The sequence below is a fragment of the Lepisosteus oculatus genome, chromosome 10 (assembly GCF_040954835.1).
Source record: "Lepisosteus oculatus isolate fLepOcu1 chromosome 10, fLepOcu1.hap2, whole genome shotgun sequence".
In the NCBI taxonomy this organism is placed as follows: domain Eukaryota; kingdom Metazoa; phylum Chordata; class Actinopteri; order Semionotiformes; family Lepisosteidae; genus Lepisosteus; species Lepisosteus oculatus.
This window is the reverse complement of record NC_090705.1, coordinates 15,045,268-15,060,402: the sequence shown is the minus strand read 5'-3', so window position 1 is coordinate 15,060,402 and position 15,135 is coordinate 15,045,268. Positions and strand designations below refer to the sequence as shown.

General features: G+C 35.0%; 1 protein-coding gene across 1 annotated transcript in view; it reads right to left on the bottom strand.

Moving 5' to 3' along the window:
• The window catches only part of LOC102695281 (A disintegrin and metalloproteinase with thrombospondin motifs 16), an 81,566-nt gene that overhangs the window by 18,485 nt on the left and 47,946 nt on the right, over nt 1-15,135 (bottom strand). The window contains exons 11-18 of the mRNA XM_006635930.3: nt 14,752-14,847; nt 13,283-13,431; nt 11,771-11,943; nt 11,339-11,469; nt 10,512-10,635; nt 9,795-10,039; nt 6,688-6,826; nt 5,300-5,426 (exon numbers count right to left, since the gene is read on the bottom strand). Of these exons, the coding sequence (XP_006635993.2) occupies nt 5,300-5,426; nt 6,688-6,826; nt 9,795-10,039; nt 10,512-10,635; nt 11,339-11,469; nt 11,771-11,943; nt 13,283-13,431; nt 14,752-14,847 (1,184 nt within the window). The remainder of the gene's footprint in view (nt 1-5,299; nt 5,427-6,687; nt 6,827-9,794; nt 10,040-10,511; nt 10,636-11,338; nt 11,470-11,770; nt 11,944-13,282; nt 13,432-14,751; nt 14,848-15,135) is intronic.

Sequence of the window (15,135 nt, the reverse complement as noted above, 5' to 3'; positions counted from 1 at the left end):
TTAAATTATTTACTCATTTACCCAAAATGCTTTAACTACTTAATTACCAAGTCCTTTTTGTACAATACAGTAGAAAGCATGAGCTGACCAGACTGCTGGAGACCTGAAATCTGGCTGTATCACGTTATTTACAGTTTTAGATCTAATCGTATTAAAACACAAGAAACTCAGGCATTTAAAATTGTACTGTACATACAAACAATATAAATGACAATACAAGCTCAAAACATAATTTGTTCATGAAAGAAAGGTATGGTCATTCACACAGATCTAGAATACATAAAAAAGGGTAAACCTAAATTGAATTTAATCAAATAGAGTCAAGATGACTGCTGATGTAATGCAAAGTCACCTAGACCAATACCAATGGCATTATTGTAGTGACCATAATAATAACTTTGTCAAGTGTGCAGCAGGAAACAAAGTGCTACAAGGAAACAAACACTAGCGTAGCAAACCTTTAATATGAAAAAAAAATAATTAGCCTATTTGGTCTGGACATGATAATAAAACAAAATATGTAAGTTACTCATTACAGTAAATATAGAACCTATATAAATGTGAAAGGAAGGAAGGACACCTTATACCCTTTAACTGATTTAATGTTTAGGAGCTGCCAAACATCACAGAGTATGCTGGAACGCCACCAAGCGTATCAAATACAGCTTATGGCCCAGTTGCCGTCTGGATGGTTAGGGTAGTACTTTAATGTCTTTCTCTGATCATACGTCCGTCCTTCGGATGAGACGTAAAACCGAGGTCCTGACTCTCTGTGGTCATTAAAAATCCCAGGGCGCTTCTCGAAAAGAGTAGGGGTGTAACCCCGGTGTCCTGGCCAAATTTCCAATTGGCCCTTACTAATCATGGCCTCCTAATAATCCCCCTCTATGAATTGGCTACATTACTCTGCTCTCCTCCCCACTGATAGCTGATGTGTGGTGAGCGTTCTGGCGCACTATGGCTGCCGTCGCATCATCCAGGTGGATGCTGCACATTGGTGGTGGTGGAGGGGAGTCCCCATTACCTGTAAAGCGCTTTGAATGGAGTGTCCAGAAAAGCGCTATATAAGTGTAAGCAATTATTATTATTATTATTATACAAACTGGCAAATGAATGATTTAAGGATCTATATATGATGTAGTACCTATTTCCATGATGTAATGATTTTTCAATGCTTGATGCCTCTAGATACTGCACCAAAATGATCGAACTGCCAAACTGTGTTCAGTAGATTATAGATTTATCTTTTGTTAAATATAACATTTGCATGAGAAATTATATGTAAGGAAAGTTTCTAAGTTAATAATGTCATAATAGCAATTACATTCCACCACCTTTATGTTAATTTAATACTGCTCTTAAAACATTAAACTTAGATACAGACCTCTACACATTACACTACACAAAGAAATGAAACATAAATCTCTAAACATGTGCAAACCTTTGAGGTCCATAAAAGTAAATACTGAAGAAAATAACATTTTGAGTCGTATTGACCACAATTTTGTTGTGCCAGTTCTGCTACAGCTTGGAAACAAAACAGAAGTAAGGAAATGCATTGGGCTTCCAGCCTAAAATATCAGAAATTAGTTGTGTCCCATATCTAACCACTGGATCCATTCATTTCTTAAAGGATCCCTATGCCGGTGAGTCAAGATGATTTTTCAAACAGCTTTGCAAAATATACTTTCTGTGTGCTTTTATTTGCCAGTGTTAAATTCATGTTTTTTATTCAAATAACATAAAACACTAACTTGTAATTCATTTGTGCTGAACATGGCGAATAATTATGTATTTCTGTGTTTTATGTAAAAGCAGCAGCTACAAATTAATCTTCAAGATACTATACATCTTCTGCAATATACAACATCACTGTAAAATATATTGTACTGTACTTTGGCCTTTTGGACTCATGTGATTGAGTTTGTGGAATGTTCTCACACTCAGCATGACCCTTTTGCACCCCCGCAACAGTATCTTTGCTAGAACTAAAGAACATGCTGTATTTAGTCATGATTGTACAGGTTATATTTCCATTAGATTAATTCAACTAAATGCACCAAAACCCCAAAGTCCTTCTGCCCATGTTTTGCGCTGTGCACTGTGATGGTGGAAAGTTTATAGTTTCAAAAGTTAGGTTATAGTTTCAAAAGGCAGACTTTGAAAGTTAGACAAGAAAAATAAGATAAACCTAAGGTGGTCTAGAGGTAAGATGCATTTACATTTGTCACCAGTACGATAACCTGTTGTCACACTGTTTTGTCTTATTGCTTAAAAATACATGAAAGAATTTGCAAACACAGTCACGAATAAAAGCATCTTACCACCGCCAGAGTCCATGAGAGATGAGTTTTAACCTCTGTTTCACTTCACCCAGAGGGTACAAACATTCTGAAGTTTGTTTATAGTTGTTCCTAACAGACATCAAATTACCAAGCAAAGCACTTGTGGACACAACTGTGATTAGTACATTCTTGTTACATTCCTGAATCTCTGGACATGGGGATTATCTTTAAAGCTATCCAGAATCAGTCTCAAAAGTTTCGATAAAGAAAGATAAGAAATGAGAGAATGCTGATTTAATAACAATAAAAATAAATATGAAAAGATCTTATAAAGTATTGCTTTAAAAATACAAACAGTGTAATACTTAATATTTTTGTTGCTGAAGTGATATTAGTCATAACATATTTTATTTTGATATCATGTGACTGCGAAGCCAGCCTGTATTGCCCAGGGAACCTATTAACTGAAATAGTATCAGGCCTCCTCCTGTGTCCTTCAGGGTCCCATTCCTATGCTGTCTCAGATACTAGGCTCTACATAAATTAAGCTTTACTAAATCAATTCATACTGTATTAGCGATCATACAAAAGCTGACTATGTTGCTGCTACCCAAAACAATAATGTGTCCTTACACAGATCTCATTAAACCTTTTATAGTTTACCTTGCTTTGTCATCAACAAATGCATTTATAAGAAATTAATCATCCTTTACAAATATTTGCAGGGATTCACATAATGTAGATGCACAAGTATGCAGCCAACTACAACAACTAAAGCGACCCTTGACAAGTGCAATTGTGTTTATGGGTTCTTCATGATACCATTTTGCATTAAGCTCCATAGCGTCAGTTGTGCACAAGTCATTCATCAGGTAGTACTGGGTAGAATGTGTAGTACTGGGTAATATGGGTAGTACTGCTGGAATCTGGTCTATGGTAGATTTATGAGACCTGAATGCCCTAGTGAGATGTTATTGTACTGTTCCCAGTTGTGGCATTAGGTACATATAACAAATTCAGCAGTATGAGACCCTGGCCTTAAGCAGTGAGGCAAAGAGTGGCCTCTCAACTTGCTAGCAACACATTCCTAGCCTCTGCAACACAGATGCATTCCGCTTCCCCCAGTATCCCACCCTGTGCCACCAGAACCCAACAGCAGAGATCCAGCTCACCACCAAATGGAACTCCACTGTGGGGAGTGTATCTGGTCCAGATGGTGGTGGGACTGAATGGCTGGAGTGATAGTGGAGTAACAGGAAGAAAGGTATGTGGCTGGCAGAGTCAATGTGAGGCCTGGCACTGCACATGCTGCTGGATATAAACAATGAAACAGTGTTATTCAAGGTCGCGTGTGGCACCACCTTGTGTCACTTTGGCAATGCAGAACTCCCTATCTGCCAAGAACAAAAGCTTGCAAACAGCAGGTGGTTTGAAAAAGACAATCTGACTTCTCTGTCAGATTCTGACTCTGTCCTTCACTGCCTGATCAAAAGAAGTCACCCAGCTGTGTCAGTGCTATCAAGGGGGGGAGATGGCTCTTGCATCCTTCTGCAGAGAACTAAAACTAATGTATGTTGGTCACGTAACTATCACATCACTGATCCAGTCTGGAAGAAGTGTTGCAGGATGTAAAGACAATAAAAGCAACCCTTGCAGAACCCCTGATAAAGCCTTTGTTACCAAAACATGTACTGTAATAATTGTGTGCCCAATCCAGGATGTGTGGGACACAAGGATACTAGGGCTGGGCAGGTGATATAGGCACTAACATGTAGAAGATGGTGTTGGAGGTTCTTATCTGTAGAAATCAAGACTTTGACTTTGCTTTAATATCTCCCCATGTCACCTTTTATTACTGCACACAGGGAAATCTATAAAACAGGGTGACTGGGATAGAGAGAGATTATTTTTTAATAACTGGCTTTGAGAGACACCAAAACTCCAGTACATTCTGATGCCCTGCTGAGATTTGGTGCCTGGAGGGATTTGGTTAATCTGAAGACCTTAATTTCAAACAGTAATTCAACACCTACAGTGTTCTATAAATCTATAAATACAGAATTTCATCTCATGCACTTGGACCGTTGATGGACTGCCCTAGCTCATGTCACAGCAGAACCAAGAACACAGCACTTATGAGGTCTTCAGACAGTCAGAAACCTATAGGTTTATTAATCTTCTTGCTTATTCTCATTCAATATCCTTGATTGCATTAAAAGTCACAAGTTTAATTTCCATGGTTAACTTGTATCTTTTTCATTGTTTCCAGTCTACCTAGCAATCTGTAAATACCCATAATATGAATACAATTATTATTTGTGCCAGGAAAATTTAGATCTATTCAAAACAGACAGGTTATGGGAGAGACTCTAGAGTGCTTATGTCTGCTGAATCCAAGCAGCTTTAAAATCTCAGTTCAGAAAAAAAATGCTACAGACTCATGGTATTTAGGTTTTTAAAATTACAAACAGAAATTTGATTTTTTATGACATTCATTTTCTTATTTCTTTTATAACTTTGTGGAGGCATTAATTAGGTCTTTAATGTGGTTTTGAAATACTACAAAAGTAGTATTTTATCTGTCTTCAGTAACAGACTACCCACTCCATCATACATTCCATATTCAGAAATGCATGCTGCCTGATTTTTCCAAGTCCATGCTCAAGAGAAATTAAAGAGACAGAGCACAGATGTTAACTGAGATTATTCAATGACTCAAATTTTGACTAAAACAAACAGTAATATAATAAAATAATAATTGTATTTCATGGCTTAGGATTTAGAGGAGGGTTAAACTATTATAATATTAAACTATTAATAAACTATTATTTATTTTGCTATATCTAGAGGTACACATAAAATATTTAATGCATACAAACCATAACCAAGAAATGTTGCTATGCCTTGGACCCCAATTAAAATACATGAAAGAAATTATATCTGTTTCTAAGGGTTCAATACAAAGAGTTCCACTTTTCAATAGGTAGACACGGTTTAACATACTACCTCCTTACCTGGGGGGGCAGGCTTGAGTATTACAGGAAACGAGTCCTGTGAAGGGTCGAGACCTGGAATTGCAGAAGGAGCTGTTCACTTGGATATGTAGATCCCTGTAACATGCTGATTTTGTGGTCATTTGACCTGCAAAGAACAACAAAAGACAACATGAAGAAAAAACATCAATGCAGGCTCCACATGGAAGAGTAGTTAATAAATACATGTCATACTGGATTATAGTTTTACCTTCAAATGAGTGTTTCGAGCAGTTTATCTGAGCTACAAAATTTATGTTTACAATTTGACTACAGGAAAATTCCCCAAAAGAAACATGTACAGTAACATTGTAGAATAAATTAACAAAAATAGAATCTATTTTCTAACATATACAGTAGATCAGAAGAAGCAGGAAATGTTCCTTCATTACATTATCAGCTTGCTAACTAGCTATTAGTTAATATATATTAAACATACTAGGCCATGAGACCTGTGACCAAAACCAGATTGTAAGTACAGTATTTACTTCCAGTCCCTTCATCTATCATTCCTAGTTTGATCAAATATACTGTACCTTGTAAGGTACAATAATATAATGTTATAAGTTTCTCTGAATGTTAGAATAAGTCTACTACTACCGGATTCATAAGGATAAGGGTTCCTCTGCGGGTTGAGAGGAAAACATGGGTTCAGAATATATTATATATATATTTCTGTGCTGTTCCTCTAAAACACTCTATTTATACAGTAGGTCAAATATTCTGGATGTGCCTAAGGTGCCTAAGCACATGATGGAAATGGCTCACTTTCTTCATTATTTTAAAAGCAATAAATACTTTATCTAAGCAAAAGTTTGGTCTACAAGGTGTTGTCTACAAGCTGGGTTGTCTGGAAGTCTATGACCTGCAGGCCAAAAGCATTTGACAAAATCAGCTTTGTTCAAGCTGTGCTGTTTTACCTCAGGCAACTTAAAATATTCCTAAGGAACCCTAATTATAGCCTTCTGTGTAGAAAGAAAAAGAGGTCAAAGTCTATTTTAACAGGTAACGATGGGAACTTTTTCACTTTACACTTATGAACAACAGAATACTACACTAATTACAGATCATTTCCATTTACAATTTTTTTGCAACTCCTTGCCTCTTTAGGTTTGACAAAGGGTTCAAAAGAGAGTACACATTCCATAAATCTTGAATTTAACCTATAATTTCAGCCTGTTTAGTTGTACTGACATTTCAGCTTTAGTCTTATTTCTGAAGATGATCTGCAGAGTTTCTTTCAGATGAGATGTGCAGGTTAAACCCACTATAGTCAATTTTCAGAGAAAAACTTTTTTCTGTAATCTTTGATCAGCAGAACTATAACAGCAACTGCAAATGTATTTTCATGTTTAAGTCAAATAGGCTACCTCCTCCACAGGATACTGTGCACTGGGAACGAATGATGGCCCAGGTATAATTGTGTTTCGCAGCCATCTTCTTGTCAAGATCTGGTTTTCTAAGTGTGTATTCCCAGTGTACACCAGGATTTCTGCCTTGAAGGAGGATCTGGAAAAGAAAAGATTCAGTTTTTTCAATTTAAGAGGTTCTTTCAAATGTACTTTCAGCATCAATTACAGTGTTTCTTTACATGATACAAAAGCTGAATTATTAATTAAATAAACCCTTGGGGATATGATACCGATACTAGATAAACCTCTGTTACACTGAAAAAGTAAAGTGACATTTTCAAACTGCCAGCAGCTTTGTAAACAAAATGATATCACTCTAACATCAGAATTTACCACCAACACATTTGCTTTTTTGCAGGTGTTACATAAATATATTTCATTTACGTGTAACTTAAAGAACTTGAAGGCTTCAGTTTTTTGCAAATGTAAAGATATGGCTTGAGATATTTGCATTAAACAACAAAGTTAACTGCATTCCCCAAAGTAGTGAATTCCTTTTCCCTGTTTCTTAGAGAACCATATACTCTATGGTTCTTTTTCTCTGTTGTGGACTGCACTATTCCATTGTCACAAATTACACTCCATTGCATTCATAATATAACTTCTTCATTTGTTAAATGAAAGTGTACTGTTAGATGAACAAATAATCATAAATTGTAAACAGTCATTTAAATAAAATGGAAGAAATTTTATCAAAATTGGTAAGACTCATTATTTCTGGTGCAAACACAGTAAATCTAAGTTTGCAATTAGCATATTCTATTTTAAATTCTGCCATTTTCTACTGTCTAAAGGGAGCCTTTGTTGGGGCGGAGGGTCTCTGAAATGCATGCCCTGTCAGAGGTCACAGTATTCCACAAGATTTATGAAGAGCATAGAAGTACTGAGTCCTGACTCAGTCTCAGGCAAAATAAAGTAAAAAAACAACAACAACATTGTTGCAAAAGTGTAAAAGATAATATAAGGTCATAAGAATGGTTACCAAAGAGAGGAGGGCATTCAGTCCATTTAATAGTTAATAGCTTATTGATCTAAAGATCTCATAGATATGTTTCTGGAACGAAGTCAGAGTATTTAAACAACATGTTTGGGTAGCATGTGGTACACACCCTCAACCTGTTGCTTTCCATACTCCTGTTTTCATTTTTAAATGGGTGTTAATGTAGTTTCCACTTGTGTCCTAAATACAGTATGCTTTGTGTTTCACTGTTGATTCTGAAGACATCCAGTGCGTTGGCTGTGTCAATGCCTTTGAGAATTTTGAAAACTTGTTTCAGGTCAACTTGTTGTCTTCTCTATGCAGGATTAAAATGGTTCAGTTCCTTCAGCTTGGCAACATAAGACATTGTTTTAAGTTCTTTTACAGTATGTTATTAGTTTGTATGAATACATCAATTACATCATTTAATGATTTTGGCAAAATTCCAAAACATGCTTAGCTTTTAATCACTATTATGTATTGCATACAGACCTCCTGAATCTTGATCTGCTAAATATCATCAGTGATCACAATGGTGTTGGCGACATTTTTCTAGTCAGGAAAAGAATGAAACACAACACATGTCTTCAAGCATGTTTCAAGGCTATAAATCAGATACTGTATTTCGTAATTCTGAAGTGTAAGCTCACAAAAACAAGCATTCCTCCTCATGTAGACATTGGTGAGCGACGAAACAGATAATAGGTTCAAATGTAATAGCAAGAAATATTAGCCGAGTTAACCACGTACTTGAAAGTTGATTATTTTAACTCACAATATTTAAAATACTGTAGTCTCTAGAGTATCTCTCATTACTTACTTTAATAGATTACTAAAAAACAGGATATGTGAAATAAAACATCATAGAGATTAAAAAAATCTCATCCTGTTTTTGGGGGAACCTTTTTCATCACTAAAGTGCAATCAAAAGTATCCTGAAAAACTGACAGTTTCATATACATAAAGTTAATTACTGTTAACATCTGTAGCAGATAATATGATTGCACTACAGAGGATAGAATGTAAATTACAATAAAACAGACAATGGAAATAGAATAACTTTAGTTAAATATTTCTTTGGTTGGATATTGTTGTCCTAAAATCCTCAGTTAAGAATATATTGGTTTCTACTGTGATAACAGTGCAAGTTAAAATGCTGATCACACACCATAAGCTGTGTACAATCAACAGCAGTTTGGAATGCAAGAAGAATTTAGTATTATGCAAATTTAAAAAAAATCAAACAACGAAAAAAAACAGAAAATGTATTAACCTAAAGGAATAAATGAGAAAAATGATATTCTCTACTAAATGTCCATTGTCTTTTTTGCTAAATTTTAAGGAAATTACAGACAACATGTAAATGTTGGTGTAACACAGATATTAAACATGCTTTGGGGGAAAACATGTAAAAAAGAAACAATCTTCCTAAACTTTATTAGGTTGTAGCTTTAAATTTGGAGATGATGCAAGTTTGAGTTTCAATCACCTTAATTAATATCAAGAGACTTCTCAGAGAAATGAACAAAGCTCATGCAATTCAAATTTCACATAGGGCAAACTTTATGTGTGTTAAGCAGAGGGCTGTTTTTGATAAATTCCTGATTACTGAGCTAGCTCTGCAGAGTCTCGTGTCTTTTACAAATGTTTCCATTATTATTATTTTTGGAGGTAGCCAAGTTATGTGATAAGGACTGAGTAATATTTTAATATTACACAAGATGCATAAAAGATTACCTCGATACTAAGCAGATCTTGCTTCTACAAATGGTTACCATTAAAAGAGTGAAATGTATTACATTATAAACTGAAGAAAATTAAAAATGATGAAGTATAAAAGGAAACGGTCACTTGACATTTTCCAGCTTTTCAATGATTTCTACTTTGGGAAACTATGATTGCATGGAGTTTGTTATTGATTATTTTTGAAAAGGATAATCAATTTGTAGTTACATTTCTGAGATACAGTATCTAATACAACCAAACATTATGTTCTCATTTAAAGTCCTTGTTAAAATAAAAATTAAAGGCATATTTCTGTTTTGTCTTGATTGTCAGTAAATTTTTAAATTTAAATAAAAGTTACCTCAATTACTAATGTCTCATTTGTGGGTCCTGTAGCAGTGAGGCTCTCCGGGCGATTATAGGGCCTTTTGTAATCAAACATTGTGCCGGCAAATGAGTGCCTGCCAGGCCAGTCAACAGTCCAGTGTCCATTGAGGTAGTATTTCCGATTAGAGTTTCTAACTGCTAGGTAGGAATTGGAGCTGTTTAACTCATGCACACGAATACTCCGGGCACCAGCTGGAATAACTACAACACTGTAATACTCTGTTGAAGCAAGTACAAAACATGACAAAATGTTAGCAAATTCATCAGTTTATCTAATGTTATATTTGTCAAAACATAATAATATTAGATATTGCAAAGTAATTATCAAGAAATCAGCCCTTCATTAATTTATCATTCCGAAGATGTCTGGTAAAGACTGAACAGCACAGTTCAATTAGTATAGTACTCCTTTCATTTTAACCTAGAACTTAGCAACATAGATATTAAAAACACTGAGTAATATTGCAGGTTGCTTTTCTTGACTGACATGATGCAGAGAACATTCTCCATGTAGATATTGAAAAGCTGACTAAGTTGCTAAAATTAAAAAAAATAAAATAATAGTAAAGGTAAGGTAACCAAAACATAAAATGGATTTATTATGTAAAGTTCTGAAATTCCAAGTTCAAATTCACATCTTATTGGCAGAATAATACAAAGAAAGAGACATAATCTAACCCTGGATACATACGATTCGTATAGTGCTGTTTGTTGTATTGGCCTTTGTAGATTTTGCAAGTTGAGTTATTCCCTTTACAAATCCCACAAGCATCTGCAACTGCAGAAGAACCCAATACCTGGTCACATCCAACTCGCTAAAAGGAAAATAAAATTAGCCATATACAGTATTCATCATATTAAAGGTATCATGACAAAAAAATCACTTTTCTTTAAAAGAACACCTTTTGGAGGTCAGAAACAGATATATTCCCTCCTGCGGTCATGCTATGGAATGAGTCTACACTTCATTTAAGCAGAAATTGTCACTTACAAATAAAGTTAACATACACTGCCTTATTATATGGTTTAGTAAAAAAAAATTACATTGAAGTTAGAAATTTACAGAAATAACTGGAGTCAATTAAAACAGTTAAGAAGCAGATGAAGAAATGTATTTACCATCGTTTGCTAATATTTCCCCTAGACATAAAACAGAGTGTATACTTCGATACAGTGTTTACTGACAGCTTTTTATATATTTTGTGTCTGAAATGTAAAGTCCTGTAGTTATAGATTACTCTATATGAGCTTTTTAGAGCACTATACCATGTGGTTCTTCACTATTACTTAATTCTTACTTTTTATTACCATTCACAGCATTAATTTATTACATAGTTTAGGTATAAACTATACAGTATATTCCACCCCAAAACATCTTAAAAATTCTTGCTAAACAAAATTACATCCCAACACCCAAATCTTATCTTTTACAACATGGGAGTTTCCACAGATGCTAATGAAATACAAATGGAGTGTGGATAATATTGAATTTCAATTATATACAATATGATATCTTACCTCACAAATTCCATCAATGCACACATTGGAACTGTCCTGTGAGCACAAAGTTCCATCTTTAACTTTACTGGAGAGGGCAAAGAAGAAGTCAAATCCCTCTGCATAGCAGTACAGTTTGCATATATCATGTTCTGTGGTTAACAAAAGAAATAAACAATAAGCATGCTGTTTAGTATATCATACAAAGTAACAAAGGATCTTAGAAGAATAAAATGTTAACAAAACATTGCTTGAAACAATTTATTGTCCTATGCTATGATGATGCTCCTAGAATAAAACATTTCAAGCAAAAACCCTTAATCCATTTGAAAGACATAACAATATACAGTATCTATAATTTGTACATAAATAAATCTCTACATTAAAGTTGTTTTTTTAATTATGGTGACAGTTTGCTTTTGTTTCATTTCACCATTAGGAAAGAAGACCTACCTTCAACACGAGCATACGGTTTCCACTTGTAGTACCAGCCTCTGAACTGCTGGCTGTTGTACTCGGCACACTGTTGGGCTCGGAAGTCAACACTACCTGGAGGGCAGGGGTGAGTGTTGCAAAGCTTGTATGCACGAGAAGAACCTTCACAGAACTTTCCTCCATACATTGGCCTGGTTGAAAGAGTAAGAACAATCAAAAACACTGCTCTGAAGGTTTTTTCGAAATCATGTCGAAGTGGTGTTCCAGGTTGGTCCTCACCATTTAAGGATATTGATCCTCATGCTGCAAGATCAGTTGTGAGTCAGGTCACCCATTAAACATCACAACGCTTACTCTGTAATCCAAAAAGTACACTTGCCCTCTCATAATTGTCTGAAATAGTGATGCTTCACACGACAAGGCAGAGATGAAAATTAAGGTTTCTATTCATCAGTCAAAGATTCTAGTTGTGTCAATTATTTTATTATTTCCCAGCGGCCTCTTGTGTTCACTGCCTATCCAATATAAAACAACCATTATGTCTTGGATTTGAGATTTCCTGTTGGAGCTTCTGTAAGGACTACCGTAAAAGTGAAGGAAAGAAAGTACCACAGAAATTACAATCAACAGTTAACAAATATAATTTATGCAAAGGGTATGGATAACCTGAAGTAAATGTTTTTGGTTGCAGGAATTAGGCTTAATTTAGCATTCAGAAAAAAACATCAATATCTTAACTCATTGCTCAATCTTTATTTATTATCACTAGGCATTTAGTGACCATCTATGGTACATCTGACATAAAGGAAATGCTTGTTTCCCAGGTTTTTGACATCCAAATGGCTATTGTGCTTTCACAGTTAATTGTTGGGTAGGAAGAAACTTCTGCAGGTGTGTATCCTGAGGCACTCGAGCTCTAAATCCCTTGCAAGGCCAATTTCAATCCCTCTAATAAGACACAAATTAACCTCCTGCTGGGTTCCATTTGTAACTAATTTAATGTGATGTTTGACAAGATCTTGGCATCACAGGCCAGGAATACAATGAACAACAGCAAAACCAAAATATTGTATTCTATTTTGAATTTGATGCATAAGAAAGCATCTTAGGTGTCTCAAAGTCCATGTTAAAAAAAACAAAACAACGTCAGTCAGTCACATTTAGCCATCACATTTAGTTTAAAGTTTTGTACTTCAAATATCATATGAACAATATTTAAAAAGGTTTGCCATTATAAAAGTAAAATTGCATATAATGTCATGAGACGGAGTGGTGGTGCATTGGTGCCTTGAAGCACTGGGATCCTGGGTTTAATTCCAGACCTGGACTGCTACAGTATCTACATGGAGTGTCTATGGGTTTCATGGACCTCCTCCCACAGTCTAGAGCCATACCAGTATTAGTTTCTGGGAAAAGTGGCTCTGGTGTGAGTGTGTGCATGTTTGTGTCATGTGTGCCCTGCAATAGACTGGCCTCCTGTCCAGTGTGCGTCTTGCCTGTGCCCATTGCTTGCTGGAAGAAAGGTGTTACCTTGGATTTGTGCACTGTCTCTCCCGATAGGTGACTCCTATTCCACAGCTTCTAGAGCACCCAGACCAAGGTGACCAGTCTGACCAAAGACCATGCACAGGCTGGGGGCCTTCATCTCCATACTTCACACACTGGCCACGGCGACACCACTAAAAATAAAATAGTATCTTACATGATTTAAACTGGACTCTTATACATAACATCATAACACTGAAAAATTCAGCACAGTATACATTAATGTTCTACTAACTGGGCTGACTACACAAGGAAAACTACAAGGAAGTAGACAGAATATAATTAATACTTTAAAGTCTTTTTCATTTAAGGCAAAACTGTTGTATTTTATTATTATTTATAATATTTCCGGAAATGCTGAGTGTCTTTCTGATGATTCTCCTCTCCACCTTTTAACGTTATATAAAATTCTATTTTTCTAGTATGTACAGTAATTGATAAAAAATGATTTTTGGCAAATAATTTTCTTTAACATCCTGTTATACAGATGTAAACAATCAGATAATGAGATGGTTAAAATACTTTTGTTGTGACCTTTACACATAATAAACAGAATGTTATTTTCCACTTCTTAATCCTCCACTGCCATACAGTATATGTTCTCTTTCTTAACAAGACAAACACATATGGCTACATCATGTTAAGGCATTGTTTTTATTTTTCGTTGTTTATTCACTTAATGAATGTTATTAGCACTCTAAACAGTTTTTTATAAAACATTTCTGTATTGTGAAATTTCCTTAAAAAGCAAATATCATGTTATAGCAGAACATGCTATAATATAATTAAGTGCATGTTGTACTACTGTACTTAATTTACTTTGCCTGAAAACAGGTTGTTGGTAATTTCTGTAAGGGTATGTCATTACTTAAGCACTTTGGGTTGAACTGGGGTCAGGAAGGATTAAGCTAGGAGTCAGATATCAAACATTGCGTCAAACAGTCATCTTGCATTTTGAGACCCAAACGTGGAAAGAAAGCTGATTTCTGAAAACTTAACCAGGTGTAACAATGGAATACTTTAGTTCACTTTGTTCTTTCCTTTCATTTAAAATTAAAAAGCATTTTCAGTAGCTGTTTTCCTATAGTTCTAGTTTTGGTAATAAAAATGCAAACAGCAAAAAACCACAGACAGAACACATAGAAATTTGCAGTATATTACAATCATATTTTGCTATCTATTGTATATAAAACATTCTGTCTAGTGTAATGAAAAGGCAGTAACATTAATATATATTATAATAGTAATAATAATACAGACATATAGATCTCAATGATCTTTATGATGTACAGTACATGATCCTCTCCATTGTACTGAGAAGTACACTATAGTACAATCAGTATAATTAGAGCTTTTAATCATTCCTTTAACCAAAAGCAAAATAAATGACTATAAGAACAAACAAGAGCTTGAAATTAAGTTTATCTTCAGGATGTCCAAAAATTTCCTCTCACCAGCTCAGGCCCACAGGCTGTGCCTTCAGCTGCAGGCATGAACTTGGTCTCACATTTCCTGCCAATCCGATGGCACCACAAAGCTTTACAAATATCCTGCACAATTAAAACAAACAAACAAACAAACAAACAAACAAACAAACAAACAAACAAACAAACAAACAAACAAACAAACAAACAAACAAACAAACAAACAAACAAACAAACAAACAAACAAACAAACAAACAAACAAACAAACATAATTACTTCTGTGGATGTATATTAAAACACGTCATTATAGAATTATTAAACAGCGTGGGAGAACATGGTCATTAGTGCTTTTGCCTTGCAGCTTCAGTGTCCTGGTGTTGATTCTGCCTTTTGGTGTACCTGTTTGTGTGTTT